The sequence below is a fragment of the Talaromyces amestolkiae genome (assembly GCF_001896365.1).
Source record: "Talaromyces amestolkiae strain CIB chromosome Unknown scaffold3.1, whole genome shotgun sequence".
Classification (NCBI taxonomy): Eukaryota; Fungi; Ascomycota; class Eurotiomycetes; order Eurotiales; family Trichocomaceae; genus Talaromyces; species Talaromyces amestolkiae.
The window spans coordinates 1060478-1087976 of NW_024468039.1; the positions used below are offsets into that span (position 1 = coordinate 1060478).

The 27499-nt window shown below is 49.1% G+C and overlaps 9 protein-coding genes across 9 annotated transcripts; 3 read left to right on the top strand and 6 right to left on the bottom strand.

Moving 5' to 3' along the window:
- Positions 1-72: 72 nt before the first annotated feature.
- On the top strand, positions 73-806 carry BHQ10_002396 (uncharacterized protein; the record flags this gene model as incomplete). The annotated part of the gene is made up of 2 exons (XM_040874537.1): positions 73-723; positions 774-806. The coding sequence occupies 2 exons, from the start codon at positions 73-75 to the stop codon at positions 804-806; spliced, it is 684 nt and encodes a 227-aa protein (XP_040730901.1).
- Positions 807-992: 186 nt separating this feature from the next.
- Positions 993-1799, bottom strand: BHQ10_002397 (uncharacterized protein; the record flags this gene model as incomplete). Its single annotated transcript, XM_040874538.1, has 3 exons — positions 993-1155; positions 1223-1648; positions 1702-1799. The coding sequence occupies 3 exons, from the start codon at positions 1797-1799 to the stop codon at positions 993-995; spliced, it is 687 nt and encodes a 228-aa protein (XP_040730902.1).
- Positions 1800-2550: 751 nt separating this feature from the next.
- BHQ10_002398 (uncharacterized protein) lies at positions 2551-4120 on the bottom strand (the record flags this gene model as incomplete). The annotated part of the gene is made up of 5 exons (XM_040874539.1): positions 2551-3318; positions 3374-3583; positions 3637-3698; positions 3751-3938; positions 4002-4120. 5 exons carry the CDS (start codon positions 4118-4120, stop codon positions 2551-2553), a joined length of 1347 nt encoding a protein of 448 aa, XP_040730903.1.
- A 458-nt stretch (positions 4121-4578) lies between these two features.
- BHQ10_002399 (uncharacterized protein) lies at positions 4579-10172 on the bottom strand (the record flags this gene model as incomplete). The annotated part of the gene is made up of 7 exons (XM_040874540.1): positions 4579-6692; positions 7497-8100; positions 8238-9312; positions 9365-9733; positions 9796-9911; positions 9988-10054; positions 10120-10172. 7 exons carry the CDS (start codon positions 10170-10172, stop codon positions 4579-4581), a joined length of 4398 nt encoding a protein of 1465 aa, XP_040730904.1.
- A 491-nt stretch (positions 10173-10663) lies between these two features.
- Positions 10664-11652, top strand: BHQ10_002400 (uncharacterized protein; the record flags this gene model as incomplete). The annotated part of the gene is made up of 3 exons (XM_040874543.1): positions 10664-10820; positions 10896-11545; positions 11602-11652. 3 exons carry the CDS (start codon positions 10664-10666, stop codon positions 11650-11652), a joined length of 858 nt encoding a protein of 285 aa, XP_040730905.1.
- A 1174-nt stretch (positions 11653-12826) lies between these two features.
- Positions 12827-17435, bottom strand: BHQ10_002401 (uncharacterized protein; the record flags this gene model as incomplete). The annotated part of the gene is made up of 6 exons (XM_040874544.1): positions 12827-15308; positions 15357-15962; positions 16016-16040; positions 16102-16275; positions 16326-16391; positions 16451-17435. 6 exons carry the CDS (start codon positions 17433-17435, stop codon positions 12827-12829), a joined length of 4338 nt encoding a protein of 1445 aa, XP_040730906.1.
- Positions 17436-18082: 647 nt separating this feature from the next.
- On the top strand, positions 18083-19577 carry BHQ10_002402 (uncharacterized protein; the record flags this gene model as incomplete). The annotated part of the gene is made up of 2 exons (XM_040874545.1): positions 18083-18319; positions 18378-19577. The coding sequence occupies 2 exons, from the start codon at positions 18083-18085 to the stop codon at positions 19575-19577; spliced, it is 1437 nt and encodes a 478-aa protein (XP_040730907.1).
- A 465-nt stretch (positions 19578-20042) lies between these two features.
- BHQ10_002403 (uncharacterized protein) lies at positions 20043-24007 on the bottom strand (the record flags this gene model as incomplete). The annotated part of the gene is made up of 3 exons (XM_040874546.1): positions 20043-20181; positions 20231-20301; positions 20369-24007. 3 exons carry the CDS (start codon positions 24005-24007, stop codon positions 20043-20045), a joined length of 3849 nt encoding a protein of 1282 aa, XP_040730908.1.
- A 1411-nt stretch (positions 24008-25418) lies between these two features.
- On the bottom strand, positions 25419-27299 carry BHQ10_002404 (uncharacterized protein; the record flags this gene model as incomplete). The annotated part of the gene is made up of 1 exon (XM_040874547.1): positions 25419-27299. One exon carries the CDS (start codon positions 27297-27299, stop codon positions 25419-25421), a length of 1881 nt encoding a protein of 626 aa, XP_040730909.1.
- Positions 27300-27499: the final 200 nt, after the last annotated feature.

Consider the following 27499-nt stretch of genomic DNA (forward strand, 5'->3'; position numbering starts at 1 on the left):
TGTTATATCGTTTCATCACGTTGTTTTCGCAAATACTCAGTCTTTAAGAAAAGAGTCAACAAGTAAAACAACATGTCCTTCGACATCCTGCCCCAAACGAAAGACGATGCCGCAGAAGTCTTCGCAGCAGCGCGAAAAGCGTTCACACGATTCAATCGCATTCTCTTCGACCCTTTCCCGCTATCAGAAGAGTCCATGGATATCCTCTCAAAGCGTCGGGTCGAATCCTTCAATAAAGACCCACTCGCAAAAAGCTTCAAGGCCGTGGATCGTGAGACCGGCGCTATTATTGGGGCTGCAAGATGGAGTATCCATGCAGAAGTAGAGACTATCGAGAAGACCGTGGAGGAAGAGACTGCACAAGGGTTAGGAGCCTTCGGCGTACCTGAATTGCGAGTAGATGTAGCGAGGGCATTTTATAGCGGTTTGCTCGAGGGGAAACGCGAGATTATGGGGATTAAAGAGGAGGACGGGAGAGTGTTTAAATTGAAGCCAAGGGTGGATTTGGAGTCACTCTTTACGCATCCAGAACATCAGGGCAAGGGTGTTGGGAAGGCGTTGTTGCAGCGATGTATTCAGGATGCGGAGGCGTCGGGATTGGTCGCGTATCTCGAGGCGACGGAGGAAGGATTTCCTCTGTATGCGAAGAATGGGTTTGAGACAATTAGGACAAATGTTTTTGATGCGAAGGACTTTGGGTTTGAGGGGACGCATGCATATACGGTATGTCTCAATACACACTTCTTGATGAATGCACACTGATGGTCTCTTAGTACATGATAAGGCCTTCCAGGGCTACAGAATGATAACGTACAGTTCGAAGTATTCATGGATATAAGTTATGGATAAACATGCAAGGAACGGAATGTTTGTGATTATAGACATACAACTCTGCATAGGGCTGCAATAAGCACGTGAACAACAGCAAAAGCGCTCACAATAGTCGACAATCAATCAATACGAAATGATCATACCAAATATCGATAATGAACTTATGCCAAAAACTCAATCCCAGCAACTGTAAGTCCCTTTTTCACACCAGCCCGCGATAATACCCTGTTATACCACGCTGTCAGATTCGGAAATATCTCAATACCGATCCCAGCCTCTTCAGCAGCAACCACAAACGGTATTTGCGCAATATCTGCAATTGAGCTGTAATCACCATTAGCACACTTTTAAGCACCAACCATACTGATCGATAGAAGAAGAAGAAACGCACAATTTATGCCCCACAAGATAATCCCCGGTCTCCTTCAACCTCTGCTCCAACGCAAAAAATAGACCCGTCGTGCTACTCCTGAACCGACCAACGCTATACGCCTCACTTCCCGGGCCCTCTTCTTTTTTGGTATAATGCACCGCCTCCCCATGGGCCGGCGCAACCCTCGATGCGCCAAAAAAGAACCAATTCATAGCTTCAATCTCTTCCGGTGACCGGCGAGGAAACGAGATTGCATTGTCTATCTGATCGTATTCGCTGACTAGATACTGCGCAATAGCGCCGGTCTGGTTCAAAGAGACTTTGAAGCCGTCAGGGTGGATGTCGGTGAGCACGGGGAAGTGGCCGTTGGGGCTGAGGGAGTGGTAGGTGTCTTTGTCGAGGGGAGAGACTGGGGTGTGGATTTCGTGGTAGCGATAGGTGAGGCTGTGAATTATCAGCTTGAGTATGTTAAAAGAAGGTAATAATAAGGGACATACCCAAGCTCGTTGAGGATAATTGCGATCTTGGCTCCGTTCGAGGACCCCGGTTTGTTGTAAAAGTCGATGAAGCCTCGCGGCTCGGTGACGACGCTCATTCTGGTATCTCTGGTACTTATTTCCGTGTTGAAGTAATTAATTACTTGTTTAGTGGAACTACTCTAGGTGAGGTTTAATTTAGGGGTTCCAAAAATCAGTCCCAGACAACCGGACTTGGGCATGACTTTATACCCCGGCATACAACCATGGAACATCTCCAGATGAAAGCATCATACGTCTCTCCATTCCACAACCCTCAGCCCATCACATCTCAGTTTGGGGTGCGTGGCTCAATAACCTTCCCAAAATAATCGCACGTGCAATTTTCAAAGGCTTGGGATTAGCGCATAGATATAAATCGATACTTCGCTGAGAATTAAATGCCGAGTTTCATCCGAGCTGTCTGCCGTTAGCATCAGGTGGTGGCACTGAAACGAGTCAAGCAAAGCGGCGAATTGGAGTCTACCTAGGCACTCTTCAATCTCAATTTATGTTGATATCACCTGAAAAACATAAAACCATCTATCCTAGGCTATACGCATACCTAAGTAGGACATTTGCTATTCGTTCAAAGTTAGGGTTATTGACGACTTCCTCTCCAGTCGCATTAAATAGGCAAAAATCGTGCAAGATGAGACCCACGATGTTACTAGGTTTATTGTCATATGTACCATACTACCATCGCAATGGATATCATCTACACAAATTCATTTCTATGCAAACGCTCCCTGTACAATTTGAACCAGTTTCGCCCGAGGTCATTGAACGCCATCGTAAACATGAGAAATAAAAAGTCAAGGAAAAATCTATTTACAGCCCCTTGAGACCATTCTCATGATCATTAATATTGTACTCACCGGGATACTTTTCCAGGTGCTTTCGCAACTCCTCGCGCTGCGCCTCCTGCTCCTCCGTCAGTTCCTCATAGACATCCACAAACATATCCTTAAGAGGAGGCTTCTTCTCGCGCTCCGCGGCATTGAACTCCTTCAAAATCGCAGCGCGAAGATCTGCCCGAGTCTGTTGCTCCAGTTCCTCGCTCCAAGCTCCTTTGTTTTCAAGCCATTTGCGTAGACGAATAATGGGGTTGTCGCGGCGCTTCCAATCCTCTACTTCGACGCGGGCGCGGTACGCAAAACTGTCGTCGCTGGTACTATGGTGGGAGACACGGTAACTCATTGCTTCAATCAGAATAGGTCGCCCGCCATCTTCAAGAGCCATGCGCCGCGCTTCCTTAGTGGCTTCGCGGACTGCAAAAATGTCGTTTCCGTCGACACGGATGGTGTCGATACCATAACCAATGCCTCGACTGGCGATTCCGTCACCGCGGTATTGCTCCAATGTGGGCGTGGAGATCGCGAAACCGTTGTTTCGGCAAATGAACACAATCGGGCAGGAGCGTGTCGCCGCCATGTTCAATGCGGCGTGGAAATCGCCCTCGCTAGCCGCACCTTCTCCAAAGTAACAGGCGACAACGCCAGCTGGGGTGTTGGGGTTTTGAAGGGCCTGGATTTTCATAGCATATGCGGCGCCAGTTGCTTGTGGGAGTTGTGTCGCTAGGGGGGAGGATATGGTGAACTATACAGACTCATTAATCCCACATATTCCTGGCCTTGTAAGGGTTTCGACGTACAATACGAGGATACTCAAGCCCATAATGCACAGGCATATTCCTGCCCCGTCCCGAATCATGCTTATTCGCAAACAACTGAGCCATGAACTGTTTCATTGTGAAGCCTCGCTGCTGGAAAACGCCAGTTTCGCGATACTGACAGAACACGACGTCATGGTCTTTTAGCGCAGATGCAGATCCGACTGCAATACCTTCTTCGCCCGCCGAGACCTTTGCTATTCGTCAGTACTGTACTTAGTGCACATATTAAAGACCGACCATACCATGTAAAAACTCAGACGACCCTGTCTCTGCGCCTCGAACATGATGACATCCATGATATTGACTTGACCCAATTAGCGTGTCGATCTCCACTACCCGAGAAACAAAAGACATACCAGTTAACATATTCTTGTACCACGTTATGACCTCCTCGATCGCTACATCCGAAGGCTCATGCTTCGTGTCCACAATAACGCCATCGGAATCCATCACTCGATACGTGGGCATGGCAGGTAGCGACGAGGGCCTCGAAAAGCCCATTTCCGATGTGAATTTGCTGTCGACGGCGCCTGGGAAGCGGACTCTAGATAATAAATGAACACATATTAGCGGATATTTCTGCAATGTATGGGGGTGAAAGACATACGTATCCGACCCAGGTCTCTGCGAAATTGAACTCTCCCATCGCACTAGGGCGTGTCTGAAGCGAGTGTGTCTGTTGATGGAGCGGAGAGCGATACGGCTGCTGGCGAATAGAGACGCCATTGTGAGGGGTCGATGTTTGTTGACCACGAACTACAACATCAGCGATGAACTTGAAGTGTGAACTTGTTGCTGTATGAATTTTACAGGCAAACAAACAGAAGAAGTGTGAAAATTGAGGTGGTGAGTGAACGTGAATGAATGAGTGAAACCAAGAAGAGGGCTCGGTTGGCGTCGGCGCTGAGATAAGCTGATAAAGGCGGGCGGGTTTGCCGACGCTTGCCGAGTGGAAGGGAGAAAGACTGTTCAAGACATTGCTTGATGAATACATTATACTATAGTATACACTTTTATTGATAAATCCATGAAGTTGCTAAACATTGAACCATTGCTAAAAGACACAAATCCAATCGCTTACAGCATAGTAATACACAACTCCCGATGTTATCCTATCCGTGGATAATTGTCTCCCATAAAAAATACAGTAAAAACTTCATAATTAGCCATGAAGCCGTAAGGAGCTATTTCCCAACCTCAACGACAGAACCAAGTGCCTGTTGCGCAAGTTTCTTGTTTCGCTTGACCAAAGCCGCTAGTTTCTTGTCAACAGCGTCAAAATCCTTTCGGGAACTCTCCAACTCCCGCTGCGACTGCTCGATAAAAGCGCGCAGCTCTTTGTTCGACATACCAAAAACATTGTCCATTTCGGGGATGATCGGAGGATATCTCGCTGACTCGGGAAGTTTGTGAGTGTGATCGGTCTCGCCCATGGTAGGACCGGACTCTGATGGGGGATCCAGCGCGAACTGGTCTTCGGCAGTGACGACTGCTCCACCAGCAGCAAGCGACATCCTAGGACTTGGTGGTTCGGATAGAGCGACACCGAATCTTCCAGGCGTCAAGAATAGCGCATCCAACCCCCCGTTCATATTGGTCACGTCAAGACCCGGAACATTAGTCGAAGGGTATTCATTCCAAGTACCAGCATCCACGTGACTTTCCAGCTCAAGATAGCGGTCTTCTTCTTCGTCAGACAGGTGGCGCAACACACGACCCTTGGGCGTTATCATGCATCGCACTTTCAGGTTGTCAACGCCATGGTTGATTCGGAGTGGTTGGCCGCTGAGCAAGATTTTCTTATTCTCTTCCGAAATGTACAATGGCAGCTTGAAAAACTCGTAGTCCTCAGCCTCACTTTTCATGTCGGTGCGCTGACTAAGAGGGGGAGGGTTGAACAATGGATGATTATTAAGATCAATATCACCCTTGCTTTGCATTTGAGCCAATAGAACATGAAGAGGCGCTGTTCGTTCCAAGAACAAATCCTTAATTGAAGTACCCGTAGCTTTGGCGTCTTCAATCAACTGCGCAATCGTGTTGTTAGCTCTCCATGGTTCGTCGGCCGGAGGCTCAACTACTTCTGCATCCAACACAGGCTTGCTGACATCCGGGACTTTCTCTGGTGATGGTTTCGGTTTCTGAGTGCTTACATCGGCTTTCGCCTCGACTTTTGGCGTAGGGACATTTTCCGCATCGGAAGGCTCCTTGGTAGATGTAGAAGCAGCAACCTCGGACGCAGTAGGTGGCTTCTTGGTTTTGCGTTTGCGCCCAATAATTGGAGCTTGAATAGGTTCCTCAGGAATGGCTGTCGCTACCTCTTCTTTGATAGCCTCCTCTGCCTGCTTTGCCTTCATTCTTCGCTCTTTCTTCACTTGATTCTTTGTCATGGAACGGACAGGGGCAGATCCGATTTTGCTTGGAGGGGGCGAATTGGCTCGTGACGCAGATGCGGAAGTAAACTCAAATTCAGAGCCTATATCGCCAGGCGTTTCAGGACGATCAGCTGAAGAAATACTTGGGCGTCTAGAGCGGATCTTGGCTTGAACAACCGAAGATAGCGACGGCGCTGCCGATGGAGGAGGGGGAGTCTCTGCCTTTGGCGTGTCCACAACACGAAGGACCCTTGGTTGACGCGGTCCAGAAGAATCGGAATTCCGTGATATTCCAGTCAGCGGCGTGCCAGGTCGCGAGTTAGCCGCAACGTTTGATTGTGGCAAGTTCGCAGGAGTGACGTTGCTAGATGCTGGGCTTTCCTTTACAGGTGATGCGGCCGGCACCTCTTCCAACGGCATAGAAAGGTCTAGCTTGATAGGCTTGTGCTTTTTGTTCTGTGAACCCTTTGTCACCGTTGATTTGTTGCTAGCCGGCAGGTCTGTTGGTGCCGCAGCGTTGGGCTTTCTAGCCGATCGTGCCTTGGGAGAACCTAATGAGATATCTCCAAAGTTCCGAATCTTCTCGACCTGTGCATTTTCATCCGAGACATCCGGAACCATTGGGGTCTGTTGCCGGGATACAGTGTCCAATGACTTTTGCAATGGTGTCGCACGTCCAGACGCTGGAAGACCGGGAGGACCATGAGTCGGTAGACTAAAAGGGAACTCTGGACTGTCCAAACTTTTCTTATCTGAGAAGAAAGCTGCCGGTGGATGGCCATGTGGGAGGGGAAGACCAGGAGGAAGAGATGGAGTACCCGCTCGAGAATGCTCTCGCGACTCTTGAGTCAATGTCGGCCTAAAAGCATGTTCCAGCCTGCTCTTCGGTCCAACACTCAGAGGTGGGAATTCTTCATCGTCCACTATAGAAAGTTAGTCCAAGTTCGGATGCAGTGTCGTATGTCAAAAGCAGTCAAAGGCAAAGAACAGCAAAAAGCAATCGGCTGCCATCGTCTGGGTGTCAAAAACAAAAGAACATTCATATATACAATACAGTCATAGGGTATTACAAGGATCTCCGGGCTCAATTAAATCAAATACTCAGCCAGTGACCAACAGCAAAAGGTCTAGGACATTATATGTGAGAATTTGTTTTCAGCATATTGACTCGTCTTGTATTCAAGACAGGACAGGGAGGTCTTAACGTACATAACCGCTTTGATCACCGGCATAATGCTGAATGTAGAACAAGCCAGTGCAGGAAGCTTGTGGTGGCTGGAGTAAAAAAACAGCCGGAAACATGCAAATCACCAATGGGGAATGCAGCAACGCCAATTCAGAAATCGAATTGAGACGAGGAAAGAAGAGTACACCCGATTGAAACGCCAAAAACAGACCCAGGCCGTTTCTTTTGAATGGCCGTTTTCACAAATGCTGGCTGCTGTGGGAAAAGGGAAAATAATGCAGAAAAAATTGACAGGGAAAAAACCAGAAAACCACGCAACCTTGAGGCTTCCTAGCAGCCTGGCCTCGCAAGGAAAAAACACACATGTCATGAAAAATCAAAACGATCATACAAAAAGGGATATTCGAATATGCAAAGGGAAAGGATAATCACATCTCGAAACTGAAACACGATGGCAAGCCGATGCTTCCGCCAGTAAGACGGTATACAAATCACCACCGATTAAACCCGGCACCGTACATCACAGAGGGGTTGTACCCACCTTGCCCCTGACTTCCGTATAGCACTTGCCCAGTCGAACCAACACCGACTTGATGCATTCTCGCCTGTAGAATGCTCGGGTCCGCAAGATCTACTACACCGCCTCCACCGGAGGAAGTGTTAGCGTGTCTGTGCTTCTTCCCCTTCTTCTTTTGCTTCTGTGGTCCAAAATCGGTGAGAGCACCGTTCTGGGATCCATAGAACGCGTTGAGAAGGCCAGTAGCGGGAGTCAGGGGAGGGGGGGTATGGTGCTGTTGAATGAAGGGAAGTAAGAACTCACGCTTAGCAGATTCATGACCCTGCAATCCACCAGTTCCAGCTGACACGCCACGACCACGAAGTAACTCGCGCATAAGGTCTGGATTCGACTCCTGCTTTCCGACATTCGAACCCAGTCCAAGATTCGTGTTTGACGTGAAGCCGTGACCCTGTGCAAACATGCCACCACCGCTGATGGGGGGTGTACCGGCTGTCTTCAAACCCGGAGGGGGCCCTTGAACGCTGCTGGTGTAAAATTGACCTTGTTGAGGAGCGGGAGCAGCGAGTTGACCGGGATTTCCAGTTTGCATCAGATTTTGTTGACCGAATAGCCTCGTGTTGGATGTCTATACCCAAAGTTAGTTAATAGATTATTAAGATGGAAGTAGAATCTATCACTTGCCCCTGCTTGCGAAATTCCTGCTTGAAACAGGCCTGATCGAGACTGAGAAACTTGGTCAAATGCAGGATTCAAAGAATCCACGAGTCCGCCTTGCTGACCAGCACCGGATTTCAGAAGCATAAGTTGTTGTTGCTGAAGAGGGGTCAAGCTCCGAGTGTTCGTGTTCAAGTTGTGAAATTGTTGCGATATGGACACAGGAGAGCCAACTAACGAATTGGCATTTGTTGTTTGTTGGGAGGGAGGCTGGATCGCACCATGTGTATCGCGATTACGAGAGACTGTATTTCTTGATGGATGTACATCATCCGGCTCGCCACCCAATTGCAAGCTGCCACTCTCGCGGTTCTCGTCGTCCGCTGCCGCTGATTGCAACAACGATTGTGTTTCGGCCTCTTGTTTAGCACGCTCTTGCTCGACTTTTTCCCGCATCGCTCGGCGCTTTGCCCCGCCATATGGATCGATCAAGGAGGGACCATTTTCTATGTACTTCAAATCATCGTCGGACAAGCCATCGGTCGAAAAGACGAAGCGAAATCCTGGAGAGTTTACCGCGTTGAGAAGCGACTCTAATAGGCCATCCTTGACTGGTGCGGGGGCTGTTGCTGGTTTGGCCGGAGGAAGGCCTTGAGAGGGCGCTGGAGTCGGAGCAGCAACCGGTACCGGTGCGGGTGCTGGTGTTGATACTGGAGCCGGGGCAGGAGCGGGAGCGGGAGTGGATCGTCGCGATTCTTGTGCCGTAGGAAAATTCTTTTTGAGTTCTTCGCTTTTCGCCAGGGGAACGTTTGCCGGCTTCGGACTTGGTGATGAGCGGCTACCAGCACTAAGTCGCCTAGCGCGATTAAAAGGTGCGTCCTTGTTCGCCCAACTTGCAGAGGATGGGAGAGCAGGGCCATCTGGTAGAGGCTTTCCGCCTTCATCTTTGCTACCCTGCCTGCGCATGGGTTGGGATTGCAGAGGCTGAGTAAAGGGTCGAGTGCCAGCATTTGTCGCGCCGTTCGTGTAATGTGGTCTTTGCGCAGTATTCATCGAAGACAGATCTTGCCTGCTGTAGCTTTCATTATCATCGCCGGTTTCATGAAGGAATGTGCAATTGCGGTTGTTGCACTGTTCATTTCGCAGAAAAGACGAGCAGTATTTAGTGGTTCCGTATTGCGCCCTAGAATTGGGTCAGTATTTTGCACGATAGGAACTACGGAATCATTACAAACCTAAGGAGTCTATCGCCGTTTGTCGAACCATCCACAGCCGCGATACAGCTAGCTGCATCGACTTTTCTCGAAAATGTCACGTAGACGCCAATTCCTTGGTTGGGGTTGCCACCTGGTTTGGCTTTGCTAACGACGATTTTGTCAATCTCGCCATACTGGCCAAAATACTCCGGGCCACGCAGCGTCTGCAAAAGCTGCCCTTCGTCCCGTATTGTGGGATTTAACCCAATAACGTAAACCAGGTTTTTTTGAACGACTCTCACACCAGCAAGGTTCTTTCGGCTGGAAGCTTCAATTTCTCGTTTCTCTGCTTCCTTTTTCTTCGCGGCGGCCGCTTTCCGATGCTTCAGTGCCAAGTCGGCTTTGAACCTAAGGGTAGAGAAGGATTAGTTATGATGCTCGCTCGACAGTTTATCAGAGGGTCAACATACTCGTCTACATCAGGCACCTTGTACTGTATAGTGCTTTCATCGTAAACACGTCTGCAGTTGGGACACCGGCCCTCTTCGCTATGAGTTTTGATATTGTTGTAGCAAAACTGACAGATCTGAGAGTATCAAAGTATTAGCGCAAACCTCTTAATGAGAGGGAGAGCGGGAGGCGAAAGACGACAAAGAACGTACCTGATAGCCGCAAGGACAAGGTTTGAAGTTTTTGTCTGAAAGATCAAACTCTTCAATACAGAGTGGGCTGTCAAAGACGGTCAAAGGTTAGCTTAACCGGGCTCACGGTAATCATCTAGACATAGTCCTTACCAGAACTCGTCATCGTCGTCAATGACCGAGTCTATCTGATTTCGATTCGACATGATAGGCGATATGTTGTGAGTTACGACGAGAATCGATTTCGTACGCCGTTTGAAAATGAAACGAGGCCGTCGCTAGTAAACCCAAGGAAAAACTGACAACCCCGGTCTGCACGAACTGGAACTGGAATAGGTATATGAAAACAGATTACGAGAAGAGAAGGAAAGAAGGAAATCGTTAATACAACAGCTCGAAAGGGATCGAGGTGGGAAGGGATGTGGTGAAAGAGAAGATTTCGTGGAGAATAGCAGGAAAGGAACAGAACAGAAGGTCAATCTTGGTTTGCCGCGCTGGCAGGTGGTTCCTTCCCAGATAGGCTGGTTAGGCTTGGCGGGCCTTGGTCGCGCTTGGGCGGCGACTCAAATCACATGACCCCTTATATAAGCATTATCATGTGACCCTCTTTCCGCGGCTCGCTTCAACATCATCAAACCGTCCGTCTTGCTGTCGTCCAGCTTCATCCTCATATTCGTCAAGCAATTGCCTTGTCACAATGGCGGCCACGCGGTCTTTGATGCGATTGGGAAGCAGCCGCTCTCTGGGCGCTGCCTCGAGATCCGCAGTATGCGTCCGTACCTTTTCTTCGACTCACTTTCGTCAACTCGATAAGGAAGATCCTGTCCCGAACATGAGACACGCCGCACGTCCTCGTAAGTGATTCCTACCATAGCAATGCGGTTAATGGTCTCAATGCGTGCTTGTGCTAAAGATTGCTATTCGTACAGCTCAAGGAGAGTTGCGCGCTCCCGTGGTCAACCCTGCCGACAAATACAAGGACCAGGCCGACGCCATGCACAAATACGGACAATACATCATGTCCTGCCTTCCCAAATACGTCCAACAGTTCTCCGTCTGGAAGGACGAGCTTACCATCTACGTTCCCCCCTCCGGCTTGGTCCCCGTCATGACCTTCCTCAAGTACCACACCGCCGCCGAGTACACCCAAATCTCCGATATAACTGCGGTCGACTATCCCACCCGCGACCAACGATTCGAGGTTGTCTACAACATGCTCAGTGTCCGCCACAACTCCCGTATCCGCGTCAAGACATACTGTGATGAAGCACAGCCCGTGCCCAGTATGACCAGCCTCTTCGATGGCGCTCTTTGGTACGAACGTGAAGTGTACGACATGTTTGGTGTCTTCTTCTCCGGCCATCCCGATCTCCGCCGTATGTTGACCGATTATGGATTCGACGGCCATCCTCTCCGCAAGGACTTCCCATTGACCGGTTACACTGAGATTCGATACGACGAGGAGAAGAAGCGCATTGTGTACGAGCCTCTCGAGCTTACGCAGGCATTCCGTAACTTTGAGGGAGGAAGCTCTTCCTGGGAACAGATTGGCAGCGGTACCGACCGTGCTCCTGACTCCGTAAGTTTCCCTTTGCGTATCCGTGTTGATTTTTACTAACACAGACGGTTCAACAGTTCAAACTTCCCACTCCCAAGCCAGAGGAGAAACCAGCAGAAAAGAAATAGGCGGCAAGTCGCCTTTGTAAACCTACTCTTTCATTAGTTTCCCTTGTGTCATGTCTACTTTGTATATAGAGACCCGCGAATTGCACTTCAAGGATATGGTTGGATGCAGATAGAAAAGAGAAAAACAAGCTCAATTATTCACGATTACAAGTACCAATGGCCACGCACCTACATGTGTAGTCTGCTTGGTTTGATCCTTTGTACATTTAATTCACCAGACACTGGACCAAAATTGATGGGTATTGATCTCGTGAATCCAAAATTGAAAAACTTAGATCTTGCCGCGTTAGCCATAAATATATAAACCAGTTGGCCCGCCCGAAACATTGAGGTGGTATGTTTAGGCAGCACCTCATTTGAAACTTCGGAACTACCAGTCGTGCGTATGTGTCCTCACTATCTGGGTACCTGGGTAGGTATTCACTATTGCATATCCAATAATACATTGATTTGGCGAGCCCAGCCCTAACCATAGTACTACTTTTTACATCGAAGGACCTAGTGAATACAGTTCAGCGTCAAGAAAATAAATTTCAAGCAAATATTGTAACGCTTCGATAAGAGCAGACTTGGATATAAGGCAAGAAGAGATAGTTAACTCCAATGCTTACGCCATTTCTGATGTGCAAAAAATAGCCGGTATAACCCGTGACAAGCAGGCCGAAGACTGCTGGACTCAGAAGTCATTCGCTCCACAGCTGATAGAACGTTCGGCTCTCCAAGGGACGGACGTCAGGCTCGCATGTAGCGAAAGCAGGGATGGTGATCAAGCATAATAAACAGGTCCCAGCGGTGCCAGCGGCACAGACGAAGCCAGGATTTAGCCAGGATTGTCTCAACTTTGTCTCAAATGAGGCCCATTCTCCCGCCTTATGTTGCGTCAATTGACACAAATTTCCTGGTCTATCAAGATGTAGAAAAGTCGAGGCGATTATGGAATAAAATATGAACAGGCCGGATTCATGGTTTACCTAAGTTGGGTTTGGAATGAGACTTGGCCGAACAGGTTCCCAAAGATGAGATTTAGCATATGAACTAAGCAGGAAAGTCAAAGCCTTCCTCGATTGAAATCGTAATCTCCAGCACGCAGCGGGTATCCGTTTGTCTTTGGCATTATACAAGGCAAGCAAAACGGAATAGAGCCAGAGGCGAAAGTCCTGCATCACTTGTGCCTTCATTCTCCAACCAATAGATTCCGCATTCCTTTGCCATCAGCTCTAGTAAGTGGTGTCTGGCCAGACTTGTCGCGAGCCCGGATGTCAGCGCCCCAGCCCACCAATAGCTTAACAACATCCCAGTATCCCTTCTCAACCGCCCAAGCTAATGGCGTGAGACCAAATTTATCCTTGGATTCAATATCTGCACCCTTATCGTAGAAAAATTCTACAAGCGACGCATGCCCGTTTCTTGCAGCCCACCATAGTGCTGTCTCCCCGTATAGATTTCTTCCGTGGATATCAGCGCCTTTAGCAACCATCAGCTTCGCCCGATGCTCATCACCCTTCTCCGCAGCTTGTAGGAGGGATGTCCTCATATAGGACTCATCGATGTCATCTTTACTTTTTTTCCCAACGAGCATTTCGAGTAGGGACATTTGTCCGTTCACTGTGGACCACATAGAAGCTGCCTCCTTTAGAATAGTCTCTCGGTCCACGTTAGGGACAATTTCCATAAACTGCTGAGTCAACCACTCGTGGCTTTTTCTTACAGCCGACAGTAGCGGCGTCTTGTCCTCAAAATCTCCATTTGCGCCAAGTGATGACTCCACTGTATCCTGAGTTCGCATTTGTGCAGTCCGCAAGGCGATAGCGTTCAGTAACCGCTTCCTTCCCGCGTGTTGGTCTCCGATTCGGTCGAGCAGTAGCTTGACTAGACCCTCGCGGCTGTTCTTGACAGCCCAGAATAATGCTGTTCTCTTTTCCTTATCTTGAGCATATACAACCGCGCCTTTCTTTAGCAGTAAGTCAGTCAGTGCTTCGTGATTATTTCTCGCTGCCCACAGTAAAGGCGTCTGGCCGCGAGCATCTCGGATCTCCCGATCTGCCCCGGCATCAAGAAGGATATTAGCAATTTCCAAGTTTTTATTCTGTACAGCCCACCGTAAGCCTGTTAAGCCATTGTCATCGGTAGTGTTTAGGTTCGTCGTGAGATCTTTGACTAGTAAGTGCATAATTGCAGCATGGCCAGTCTGCGCCACCCGTAACAGCAATTGTCCCTTGTTCGCAAATTTACAAGCAGGATTGGCGCCTCTCTCAAGTAAAAGTTCGATCGTGTCCACATGCTCATTCGTGATGGCCCATGATAATGGCGTCCTACCCCCGGCATCCTTTGCTTCCAAATACGCTCTGTTGCTCACGAGATAGTCGACAACAGCTCGATGGCCATTACTAGCAGCCATTATAAGCGGCGTCCGTCGCATTTCACTATCTTCGGCCTCAAAATCCGCCTGCCTCTCAGCTAGAGCCTGCACAACGTCGCAATGGCCATGACTAGCAGCCAGCCAAAGGGGTGTAACTTGGGTTTTTGACGGGATGCCTATTTTAATGTTTGCTTTATTTAGAAGTATGACCACAACACGTACATGTCCTTTACTAGCTGCGTGATGTAAGGCAGTATATCCTTCTTCGTCCTGCAAGTTCAATTGGCACACGGGCAGAAGGAGTCTGACAACGTCCACAAGCCCCATTTTTGATGCGAGATGAAGTGCAGGAAGTCGTTCATCGATTAATGGAAGGTTACAGATCAATCGTATGTCTCGCTCAGAATTGAGAGCTAATGCCAATAGCGGAAGGTGCTCGTTTTCAACAGCCCAGCCGAAGAGGCCATGCAGACGTGAGATTTGTGAGCGGCCGCCGATCACCCAGGGGTGAAAATTCCAGGTTTCATTGAAACTTAGCGAGAGTCGCTCGAACTTTTCCCAGACTAGAGATTTAAAAGTGATCTCTTTGGTTTGCAAGGCCCAGTGAGTGACTGCGTAGTCCAGAAATTTATATTGTGAACGATCCGGGATAGTGGCTGATCCAATGCGTCGAAATTGTACTTGGGTGGGTGGCTTGGGATTTTTCCCTCGTCCCCAGAAAAATCTAACGAAGGGAGATGTCAATGCATCGCCGGCGAGCAGCTGGGCATTCGGGACTTTTACCACTTCAGTCTCGTTGGCTGGCTTCACCAGTGCGAGGTTGAAGTTAGAGAACGACAAATACGCAACACAGAATTCTCCGCACTGGAGCTCGCCCTGCCTATCGGATTTTGGGTATCTTGGAATCAAACTGGCTGAGTCTGAATCTTTGAGCAGATATGTCTTAACAGAGGGATGCGCAAAGCGCACACATTGATCAGATGGGTCGACGGCCACGAGATTCGCACCACACCCAATCACCACATCAGCTTGTGGGATCTTTCCGGCGTCCCATGTCATGTCCTCCAAGTCAAACGCGACGGCCTCTCTTAATTCGTCGATATGAAGTGGTCTCGCAGCGAAACTGACCCATTGAAGAACGCGCAATGCATAAGAATTAGCAAAAGTCATTCTTCGGACACAGCGACGGTATGTCTCCTCCAGATCTGTCGGAAGATCTCGTAACGCTGATCGAATACGATTGTCTGTGAAACATTCTTGCCACAGAATCTCCAACTGCAGGTAGACCCAAAGAAACCTGGTCTGTTAGCCTTCAGCTAATATAAAAGAGAGATACGCTTCTTACATTCCAGATGATTCTTCCAGGAGGACCCGCTTGACCTCATCCAACAAGGCTAAATCGTCCGTGAGCTTCCTGGTCATCAATTTATCGGTGACACTCGTATCAATGTACACTTGAAGGTCCGGCATCACATTGGACGTAGTCGAAATTTGACGAGCGCCGGCCATGAATAGGGGAATGCCTGTATAACCAGGCAATTGTTCTCGGCTGAAAAAAAGTATTCTTGACTCTGGTGGTGATCCAGAACCGCAGAATAGGGACCTGAAGAACTCAAACAGATCTTTACTTTGGCTTGGGTTCAATGCATCGAGTCCATCAATGATGTACACTGTGTCTGGGACAAGTTTGAATAACTGGAACATAAGACCCTTCAAATCTTCGAAGTCTGGAAAAACTCGATCCTTCCCAAAAAAGCGATTCAGTGCATCTGCCACATCGCCGGGGCAGCGTCTATTTTTCACTCGAAGATAGTTGCATAATTGTCTGATCAGACTGGAAAGTATGTAAGACCCATTCAGCTCGTCTGGTCTGTCGCTCTCACAGTAGAAGAAGGCCGTCGAAGCCAAGTTGTTCGATAATCGATATTTGGCTTCATCGATAGCCGCTGTCCTATGGCACGATTAGCCTACTCACCACAAGGCGACGAGCGAAGGGGTGCTGACGCTATCGTTGTTTTACCCGAGCCGACTATTCAAGAGTAATGATTAGTGCTGATCGTTGTGCAAGGAGCCCCAGTGGGCACGCTTACTTTTCCCAGAGCACCACAGCCTCGAGAATCTTTTCTCCTTCAGCCATGCTTGGAAATCGGGATGATCCAGGAACCACTGCGCTGTCCCCATGACGCGTTTGCGAGCAAGTCGCTGATGAATCTTTTCATGCTCATAGGTTGAAATCCGCCTAAGCATCGTCTCGTCGAGTTCGCCTGCAATGAATGAGCACATGTGCTGCAAGAATTGAATCATTTCCACTCACCATTCGGCTTTGCTACCCAAGTTGACGAGCCTCGCAGTTTGGCCATAGCCTTGCTTTTATGAACGACTGGCAGGATTATAGTCAGAACCGAGAACTTTACAGTCTGTTGCACATAGCCTACGTACCGTCGGTGATCGGCATAACCGAAGGTGTATCTACAACTTGAAGAGCATGGACCATGGTGACAAGCTCCTTTGCATAAGCTGCCGCCGTTGCAGCTGCATACTCTTGCCATTGTTTGTTTTTGTGAGAATCAGCATAATCACAAATCCCTCGAATTACTAGGCATGGAAATGTGTCCACCAGACCAGCTGCTTCCATCTCAAAACACAGGATGCCCAATTCTCGGGCGAGCTTCTCTCTATTCTGAGCATCCTTCATGACCTGGTTGCCGGATGCAATCAGACCGTAGTGTATAACAGGGTCGTTCCTGTCCCTTGGCGCTCGAGTAACTAGCCGCTGCCTATCACATTCATCGCAGGTCGTCGCACGATCACTATGATGGTACTGGGACTCAAACAACAAATCTTCTCTGCGGCTGTCATACGTAAACTTCTCCTTCATTCGCGGATGTCGCTCGGCCAAGTCTGCAATTAGATCAGGAATACGACTTTTGTTCGCAATGTGTGCGGACTGTAGCGCCGTCATGGCTGTCAAGAGTATGGTTGGAGGCTTATTCAAGACMCCTGTTCGTTCCAAATAGCCGCCAGCCACAGCCTTGCCATAGTCGTATTGGATTACTCCCCCAAAATCCCGCGTTGGTTTGCCGACTACGACATCACCAAGTCGAATATCGTGATCTGCACTAGGTACTCCCCCAGCAATTCCCACCATGAGCCCAAACCGAATGCTCTTGAAGGTGAGCCGCATCTGAGACGCTACGTTGGCAGCAGAGGTCGTCCCATAAACTCCCGCTGGAAGACACGCGATAATAACATTATGGGAGCCCACCCTTCCTGCGACGTAGGTATTGTCGTCACCGGAGATGGTAGGTAAAGAATGTCTCTCATCCAGCATTGCCTCCGCGGCAGCCATTTCTATGGCAAGAGCGCAGATCCATGCTACTGTATAATCGTGCGGCTTGAGTAATGATTTCGATACGGTGGCCATATTGTGTCTGCACCATGATACCTATCACCGAGGACTGGCATGGCCTCAATCGCGAGGCTGAACAGAGAGGGTTCACCCCGCTCCCTTAAGACTATCATAAGTCGACGCCACATGCAGCCGCCTGTGGCGCGAAAGTCCAATCATTTTCATTCATATACCTCGAGAATCGGGGTATATGGATGCTCTTGGAGAGCAGGCCATACTGCACAGCCGGAAACAGGATACCGTTAATGCGGTGATTATATTAATTTTTATATTCGTCGGTCAGCTCTTTGTTACTGACAAGTTAGCCGATCGTTCTTGAAGACGTCGTTTTAGCTCATCTAATCATCTTGCACGCTGTGGTGAGAGTGAAAATTAGTACCCATAGACCACTCCGAGCAAACTGCGGGCAGACCAGTGCAAATTGTTGATTGCTCAGTCATGTCAAATTTACTCCTCTAAGTATATGATGTGACACAAAAGAAGTGTTGGGAGTCTTGGAGAAGACGACAACTAAAGAAGGTACGGCGGACTCCCGCCAATCAGAGACCGAGTTGGATATTTCCCCACTGAAATTTTCCCGAGCATCAATAACTCCTCCATCACTTTCAATTATTCAAATACCAGGACAGCTCTGTGCTGATTACTCAGCTCCATACGACACCATGCCAAAACGCAAACACTCCGAACTCTCTGGCGAAGACGCCTCCGACAACTTTAACCGCGTCAAAGCAACCCGTCTCGGCCACAAATTCGAACGAGGCACCCAGCTCCTCTTCCGCGCATTAAAGACATCTCGCGGTTTTGAAAGACAGAAACTGGGTAGACGGCAAAAGACAGCCAAAAGTGAGAAGGATGCCAAGACCTTGGAGCGATTGGAGAAGGAGGTGCATGTTTTGAAGGTTCGTTTCTTAGCCAGGGCATGAAATGATGTTGTACTGACTGAGAGACCCGAATTAGGCTCTTGATCTTGAGGAAACAGCGCAACGATACCTGCTCAAACAATTGAATAAGACGAAGCGGATCGCGGAGGCTCCTGAATTCGTGCGATTAGAGAAAAGCATCAATGCTTCAATCAACGCTGGCCCACGCGACCCCGCCGAGGCCAATGTCACGGCGCGATTATTCAAATCGAACCCTGTCCAGAATGCGCTGCCTGAGATTTTAAACGATATTCGAACTTTATTGGGTGTCGACGAGACGAGTACGAAAAAGCAGCCGCAGAAAAAGGCGGACCAAAAAGCAACTCAAAAAGACGAGAGCATGGAAGAATCGGCAAATGAGCCAGAAAGCACACCAGATGAGGTATCTTCGAAGAGTGCAAAAGATGAAAAATCAAAAGCAGAGTACTTGAATGATATCAACGTGGACGACGTATCCGACGGCGAGAGCATGGATCTTTCTTACTTCGATGCCCGTCTTGCATCTGCATCCGACGGCTCAGATTCCGACGACGACGACATTTCTCCCATTAAACCCGCCTTAAATTCAAACAAAATCACCCCCAAATTCCCAGACAACATATCGATCTCATCCGCAGAAGAAGCATCCTCTATATCCGAATACTCCGAACCTGAACCTGAATCCGAATCTGACTCTCCACCACCTCTCACAAAATCCAAACCCTCCAAACAAGATACAAATGTCGCCGACAAACCAAAAGATACAACGTTTCTTCCCTCCCTAATGATGGGCGGCTACTGGTCCGGCTCCGACTCTGAGCCCGAGGAAGACGACGAAGTCGCCGCCGCGGCTACCGGTAGCGGTAAACCCGCACGCAAAAACAGAATGGGCCAACAAGCGCGCCGAGCGCTGTGGGAAAAGAAATTCGGCGCCAGAGCGAAACACATTCAGGAAGAGCAGCAAAAGAAAGGTAGCAGAAACAATAGTAAGAATAGTGGCTGGGATGCGAGACGGGGKGCTACGGATGATAACGACAATGGACCGAGATGGGGTGGTGCTGCTGGCAGGCGTCAATATACTGGTTCATCGTCGCGAAATGGTGATGGGGGTGAGAAAGATGTCAGGAAGGAGAATGCGATAGCCGCGAATAAGAAAAAGGCGTATGATGGGTTGCATCCGTCGTGGGAAGCAGCCAGGAAAGCCAAGCAGGAGAAGGCGCAGGCTTCGTTTCAGGGGAAAAAGATTACTTTTGATTAGTTCTAGTCTGGTTGTATCAATTTCTTAACCGAGGGAAATCGTACGCTGATATTTTTAGGTAGCTAGGTACGTATATGTCTGGTGTGTAGGACCAGAAATATAGAACCCTAGATTATTGATAAAAAAAACATAGACTGCATGGGAGTGTTTTTTCGACAAGTATCCTTATTAAACGTATCGAATCCTCAACATCAATGACAGGAGATGGTATATAAACAATAATTAAAATAGAAATATTGAATACAAGAGAAAAGGGGAATAAAGGGTTCAAAAACCCTACATCAACCATATCAACGACAACAGCGATAACGACACATAAAACGACAGAGAACGCATCATGGCATTCGACCCGAAACAACACAGCGGTGGGTATCCAAAACAGTAAAAAAAGACTTAAGAGTTGGACATGTTATATACAGCTTGATTCAATATAAAGAATTGTTGCATGCAATGGTGGAAACAACTTTAGGCGGTTTCGTCTTCAGCGCCGCCTACTGTGGTTGTTATCGTCTGGGTGATGGATGTGGGTGATTTCAAGCTGGGTTCTTTGGAGGATGGGTCTGGTGTTGTTCCGCGAGATGCTTGTACAAGTTCGCCAACGATTCTATCGACAACATTAGTAAGTATAGCGACTTTGGGAAGGTGTGACATACCTGCGATGTTCATCGTACCAGTCGTCGCTTGCCGCTCGGATCTGTTTAAGCTGTTCCTGTATGCTCGCCATCTGTTTTATATCAGCGTTCGTTCTTCGGTCAATCTAATGCAGAGGTATCAAAACGGGGCGTCCCCACCGTTCCCTCTATGGAAGAACCAAGTTCCTCACCTTCCGCAGACGCGCCCCCCTTCTCTTCCGTTTCTTCCTCACTCGTGGCCCATCTGCTTGCGAGTAGAGTGTTGCTAGTCTCCGCCGGCTTTGTGTCTTTCGAGGACTCCTTGAGAGCAGCCAATTCTGCCTCTAGCTCACGAATGCGCTTACGGCTGTTGGAGATGTTAGAGTCGACATCAGTGAGCTGTGTCAACAAGGACATGTTCTTCTCGATTTGCTCGTTGAGCTCCTTTTCGCCCTTGGCGATTTGCTCTTCGATGGTCTTGTTGCGGGCAACAGCCGATTCCAAGTCGCCATTGGTCTGCTCATGGGCCTTCTTTAGAGCATCCAACTCATCCTGGACGGCGGTCAGCTGCTGAATGGCGGATTCAAGTCGTGACTGAGTTTGCTGGTGTTCTCCAAGTGATTTGTGTGCTTCTTCAAGCTGAGTTGAAACTGCTTGATGCTTTTGCTCGAGCTCAGTCTTTTCCTGCTGCACCTTTGATAGCTCCTTGGCATGCTTGCCAGTTAGTTCGAGAGTGGAAGATGAAGACTTCTCTTCAGCAGCCGCCAGATTCTGTTCAGCAGCGTTAAGCTTGGCAGTCAAGTCCGCAATTTGTGCTTTGAGACCGTCAATAATTGAGGTATCTGCAGCAGCTTCGTTAGCTTTGTTGAGCTGCTCGCTGACATTAGCCAAGACAGTGTCATGGGTCTTTTGAAGAGATTCAAGCTTTTCCTGGTGTGATGCTTCTAATTCGTTGCGCAAGTTCGTCAACTTCGATTCGTGGGCGGTCAACAGCTCCTCAATGACTTGGCTATGGTCAGAGTCCGTCTCAGCAGCTTTTGAAGCCTGGGCAGCCTCCCATTCCTCCTTTAATTTAGCCTGTGTCTCTTCATGGACCTTCTTCAAGGCATCAATTTCCGCCTGATGAGCTTCCAACTGGCTAGCGGATTGGGTAGAAGTTTCTTGCTGAGCAGCAGCCAGTTGGATTTCAAGAGCCTGCAGCGTCTCAGCGTGTTCCTTCTTCAATGCATCAATCTCCGCCTGGTGAGCTTCGAGTTGACTGGCAGATTTGCTAGACGTCTCTTGTTGTATTGCAGCGAACTGACTCTCAAGTGCTTGAAGCTTCTCCTCATACTCCTTCTTTGTAGCAGAGAGTTCGGCCTGGTGAGCCTCGAGCTGGCTAGCATGCTTGGAAGAATCCTCTTGCTGAGACGTAGCCAGCTGAGATTCGAGAGCTTGCAACTTCTCAGCATGGCCGGATTCGAGCGCTTCCTTGGATCTGAGAAGCTCGTCATAGCTAGACTGAAGAGTCTGAAGGGCTTCCGCATGAGTAGATGACAATGTTTCCAACTCAGACGAATGGCCGCCCTTCAAGGCTTCAATAGCACGTGCATGTTCCTCAGAAAGCTTGCTGGATTCCTGGGCTAGCGCATCCGCGGATTGTGAAGCAGCAGCAGCTTCTTCCTTCAACTTCTCTTGCAATAAGTCGAGTTCTTCCTGCTTAGAGCTCAAATCGGTTTCCAAGGCCTTGATCTTTTCAGCATCAAGTTTCAAGGATTTTTCCATTGTAGCCACCTTCTCCTTCAAAGACTCAATCTCCTGTCCGGCGACAGTGTTGGCAGAGCTGATGCCCTCTTCGTAACCTCGCTTGAGGTTGTCGATTGTCGCATTAGCTTCGGCGAGCTTAGCTTCAAGTTCAGTCTGTAGCGCTTTTGAAGCCTCAAGCTCCTGTTGATGCTGACTTTGGAGAGTCTCGGCGGATTGGGTCTTCTCAGAAAGAGCTTGCTCATGGCCGGCGATTAGCGCTGCAACGTTCGACTCGTGCTCGGCTTTGAGTTCGGCAATGTTGCGTTCGTGAGAAGCCCCGAGCTCCTTTGCCTGCGCCTCAGAGTCTCCCGAAGCCGTTTTTAAACTTTCAATCTCGACTGTCAACGACTCGGTTGTGGCCTTGTATTGATCAATCTCGGCCTTCAACGCCTTGATAACCTCGGTCTGTTCAGCGATTTCGTTTTCCTTTTCGACCAGAATTTTTGCTGCCTTTTCTGAGTCGCCATGAGCAGACTGCGCCTCAGCTAGCTTGCCTTCAAGTTCAGAGATCTTGGCCTCCAGTGACGATAATTTTTCAGTTGACGACTCTTTTTCAGCTGCAATCTCTTTGTCCTTGCTCTCAGAGAGCTTTTTCAATTCAACTTCAAGATTTTCGACGACTTGATCCCGTCCCTTCAGCTCCCTCTCAAGCTGGTCAACAATGCTAAGGTGCTTTTCATTCGAAGCAGCCTCCTTCTCCTCAGCAGCTTTGGATGCTGTTTCCAGTGCGGACTTTTGTGACTCAAGTTCCTCGGTTAAGCGAGTAATCTGTGCTGCAGTCTCCGCTGCGGAAGCCTTTTCGGTTTCCAATTCGGTCTGAAGACGTTGGAGCTCGGCCAGGTGAGTTGCTTTGAGATCCTCCAAAACGGCTGCTGTTTGGGAGTCGTTTTGGTCAAGAGCAGACTTTTTGGCCACTTCCAAATCCTGCAATGACTTGGCTTCTAGATCCTTGTGTCGTGTTTCGGCAGCTTCCAGCTTTCCTTGCAACTCTTGAACCTCCTGTGCATGATCCAGAGAAAGTTTGTCAATCTTGGCCACATGCTCGGCTCGAATAGCTTCCACAGCAGTATCAACCTTGGAGGATTCCTCTTCAGCGGAGTTGGCGAAGGTCGTCATCTTTTCTTGAGTAGCCTCCAACTCTGCTTTCAAGCTTGCAATGGTTGTTTCACTCTCAGATAGCTTCTCCTGGAGCTCTGCAAGCTTTCCTGCATCAGCGGCAGCAGCCTTAGCTTCCGGGGCGGTGCTCAAGCGCTTCGTTGCAGTGGTTGTTGGTCTGGCAGGTGCGGTCGTACTAGGACGGACAGCGGTACGAGTAGTTGCCGTGGTAGGGGTGCGAGATGCTGTAGTAGCAGTGCTCGGTCTACTCGTAGTACTTCTGGCAGCCGTAGTTGAGGTCGGCTTCTTGTCAGCGGCCGAGCCAATCACACTGGCTCSTCGATCCGCGGTAGAAGTAGCCTTCGTTGGGGCTCGTGAAGAGGGTGTCCCTGCCAGAGACATGCGCTTCGCGGCGCTGGAAATACCCTTCTTCTCATCGCCGGAACTGGCGACCTTGGAGGATTTTTCATCTGCAGAGCTGCTGATCGAAGCTCGGGATCGATGAGTCGCAGTCGTACTGACACTCGGTGGCCTGCGGGTTGCACTAGTTGAGATTGTGGTCGGGCGGGTTGGCGGCTTGCTCAATGTGCTGCCACCAGGCGAAGTGCGAGATGTTGGCTTCGTACCCGTGGTAGTGGTTGAACCAACGGTCCGCTTTGTCGCTGTCGAGCTTGTAACAGGTCGCTTGGTCGTACTCGAAATAGTCGACTTCTTTGCCGGTGATGCACTTGTCTTTCCAACCTCAGGGCTTGTCACAGCTTCCGACTTGGACTCCTCGCCGGACAAAAGCGCCGCATCTACAGGTGTTTGAGGAGGAGGGATTTCAGTCTCTGGCGCAGACTCGGAAGGTTCCTCGGCGACAGGCTCAACTGCTGGAGCTTCGGTGGCTGGAAGCTCGACATCTTCAGCTGTAGCAATAGGTTCCTCAGTGGTAGACATGGTTCACGTAGATGAGCGCGCCGGACGTGTGTGTCAAATGAGTAACTGTACACAAGCATACAAATTAGTATGTTTCGTAGAAGAGAAATTGTACAATCATGTAAATAAAGGTGGGCATGTCATGCACTCCAACGTTGAATGATATTGGTCTAGTACGTGGCTGCCTCAGTGTCACTGCATGCAAGGGCAAGCTTGCATTTGCGCCAGACAGTCCCAGTTGGGCCCAAAGTGCTATGACAACGTCACTGGCCCAGAGCATAAAACCAATATTAATGCTGAGACATGACAATCTTTCATTTATGTACCCCAGATATATCTCATTGTGAAACTCGTTGCGGAATTGCAAGGTTGTCCCTTGACTCCCTTCCATGTGCAACAAGCCGTCCCTCCTTTTTGCTGCTTGTTTTTTCTTTTCCGTTTCCAAACAATTTTCAATACGCTATCCACATACCTTTAATTTGCTCCCAATCTGCTCTGCTTGTCCTTCCAGCAGCAGCGCGTGTCGCAGCCTCTGGTAGGTATCAATTCAGTGTTCGAGTTGCTGATATTGGATCTCGACAAATGGCAGAGGACAGTTGAAAAGCTAGGAGTAGCAATTCCTCCTTGACCTTCTAGCCAGATACGCACGGACGCCCGGTCGGCAAAACAGATTGTCCAGTCACCAGCGACCTTAGTGCTGGCTTAGCTTGCGGTTTTAAGGGGGGTCGCGGCTTAGACGGAGGCCCGAGGGGGTCAAGCTAGGATGTATCCACTGTCAACGGGAGAACAGTCGATCAACAAAGGACAATTTCGTTGATTGTTGGGTGTGAATGAACAAAACATTAATAAGAGACAGATGATAAGTAGACCTACGAGTACTACGTACTCGCAATGACTTATTTCTCGATCATCTCGAGTCATCTCCAAAGGAGGGGGATGTTTCGCTGTCAACGAAGCTAAGCTAAGCTGAGCTGGGCTAAGCCGTCACGGGACTAGCTCGACGCGACGCGAACCATCCCCTGCTTGAGCCAATCGGAGTCCGTCCTGCTGTATCTTTATATTAGGCGATTGCTCATTAGTCCTCGTAGAGTCTACCAGAAGTAAAATAATAAGATATTTCCATGCTGGAAATAGTGTGCCTGCAGCATGAAGATTGACAGTACTTCTGGCCGCAATGGTAGGGCCGAAGACAAGTCCTGGAGTACTGGTGCCACGCAGTCAGGCATCTAGCCCTAAGACAACTCAGAGACCAACAGTGTTGGTGTCAATGCCTACGTGTTTCATTTGGAGACATTCGAATATGCGATAAAGTATGAAATTCAAATAGCATAGTGGTATCAAGATGTATCAAAAGGTATCAGAAACCAAAGAACTCCTAGCTGTCGTCAGAACGCGGGTTGTAAATCGTCATTAGATGTTGGTGTGGACAACTTTATCGCTCTCGCCGTTGTTCATCTGCTTCGGCTCTGGCCAACGAGCCTCGAATGCTGCGTAGTTCCTGCCGTATCGGCCGGCCTGGATATGGAGACAGCATGACCATCGCACAATTGTGTAATGAGGTCAAGGTCAGATCGAGCTCTCCGACAATGTCGATTATATCCAAGACCGCCCCGAAGCCCCCGTTCAAAAGCCATTTGTCTTCCACAGAATAGTACGTTTTGAGACACTCCAAGGCTAACTCGCACAAGGATGTCATCACGTGCTGAACGATCAACTCTGCGTATTCCACCGCATCCGCCTGAGTTTGAAGGTCATTGCTCTCTTTACCTTCTTTTGCACGCCGTACAAGAACATTTCTAATCTTAGCAGCATCTTCACTGATGTAGTTCACCTCTTGCCTTGTCCGCTTCCAGGTAATAGCATCAATAGGACGGCCTCGAGACCGCTTTCTTTGCATCATCTTGTAATCTTTGAGCAAATCTGAAATCCGCTCCACGATCGCCTCGATGCCAACATAACGTCGCATTCTTCTGACACCATTATCTTTCAATTTCTGACAGTATTTTATTAGACGTTTCCATGTCACTTGTAGATCCTGGATTTTAGTTGCATCATCGTAGCTCATGCTTTCGCCAACTATTATCACATCGTCCTGGTTTTCTTTTTCCAGGATAGTTGCTTCCCAGTCCGCAACTTCTGGCGAGTCTCGGGCTACCGGTGGCCTGCGACGAGGAGCGCGCTCGATGCCCTGATTTGGTGTTTCCATACGTCTGCGAGTTCGATCATGCATCTCTGGGCTGGTTGTGGCTTCTAAATCTGCAGGAAGGGCGAAAGGGGTGCTCCTTCTAGCTGCGACCTGATTTTGATTCTGTAGATCTATGCGCCTGCGAGACCTATTAGGCTCGTCTGTGCTGGTATTTGATGCTCGTCTTCTTTTGCGGCTTGACGATTCTCTTGGTCGTGGAGATTGCGTTTCCAGCTGGTCATTTGTTCTTGATCCTTGTACGGGCTCGGCTGGCTGCTCATCGCCCCAATCAAAGAGGCTTTTTAAAGCAGTGCCCGCATCGTGCTGTGTGTCATCCATATCAAAGCTATCATCGGATGGAACTTCCTCGTCGTCCTCGTAGTCCAGTTCAGACCCGGCCCCGTCGACATTCTCATCCTCTTGCTCCGATTCACTGTCTTCGAACTCACCATCTTCCCCTAGAAAATGGGCATGGTCGGCTTTAGCACGCGCAGTCTCAGGTGCCGCAGCTTTGGCTGTAGCAGCATTTTTTCGTTCCTTGCTGACCCTTTCCTTGGATCTATCTATCACCACCAAAACAGGGCTGTTAACCAACACCTGCTCTCGCTCCTCCTCTTGCTGCTCTTGCTGACTATTGACAATTGCTTGTTCTTGCTCCTGCAAAAGCTGTTGTTGATCGGACATCGAAAAGTCGTCTTCTGAATCGACTGAGTCGCCGTCTTCTTCTACTTCCCTATCCTCTTCGTCTTCGCCCGCCTCTTCGGCTTCGCTGATTTCTGCATCTGCAGCATCATCAGCCTCGCTTTCGAGTTCGTCTGCCTCTTCAGACCCGTTGATATCTTTGTCTGCAGCTTCCTTAGTTTTGCCTTGGGGCTCATCTTGCGGAACAAACAATGGGCTGAATCGGCCTTCCATGCCGTGTGCTGTTCTCTTGTTGCGAGCCGATCGCCTTAATTGTCGCTGCTCATCGACGTGTTCGTGATCAACCAATTCTGTATCTATACGCCGTTCAAAGTTTGTCGCGCGAGAATCGTCGCCATCCTCTCGGTCTTCCGCCACACTATTGATGATATCGAGAGCCTTTTCGCCTTTTTGACGCGCTGCTCGCCGCCTCGTGTTGCGCGCCATCCTCAAATTCCGGCGATATACTCACGTGGGGTAAAAGCGGTCGAATATAAAGCGATGCAATCAAGAAGCTGTATTACATGACAGAAGACGCGGCCATAAAATCAATGATATGAGACGACGGTGGATGGGCGACTGGTCAGGCTAATTCAGAAATCAGTTTTGCATCAGACAAAGCGCGTAACTTCCATGTACGGTAGCTC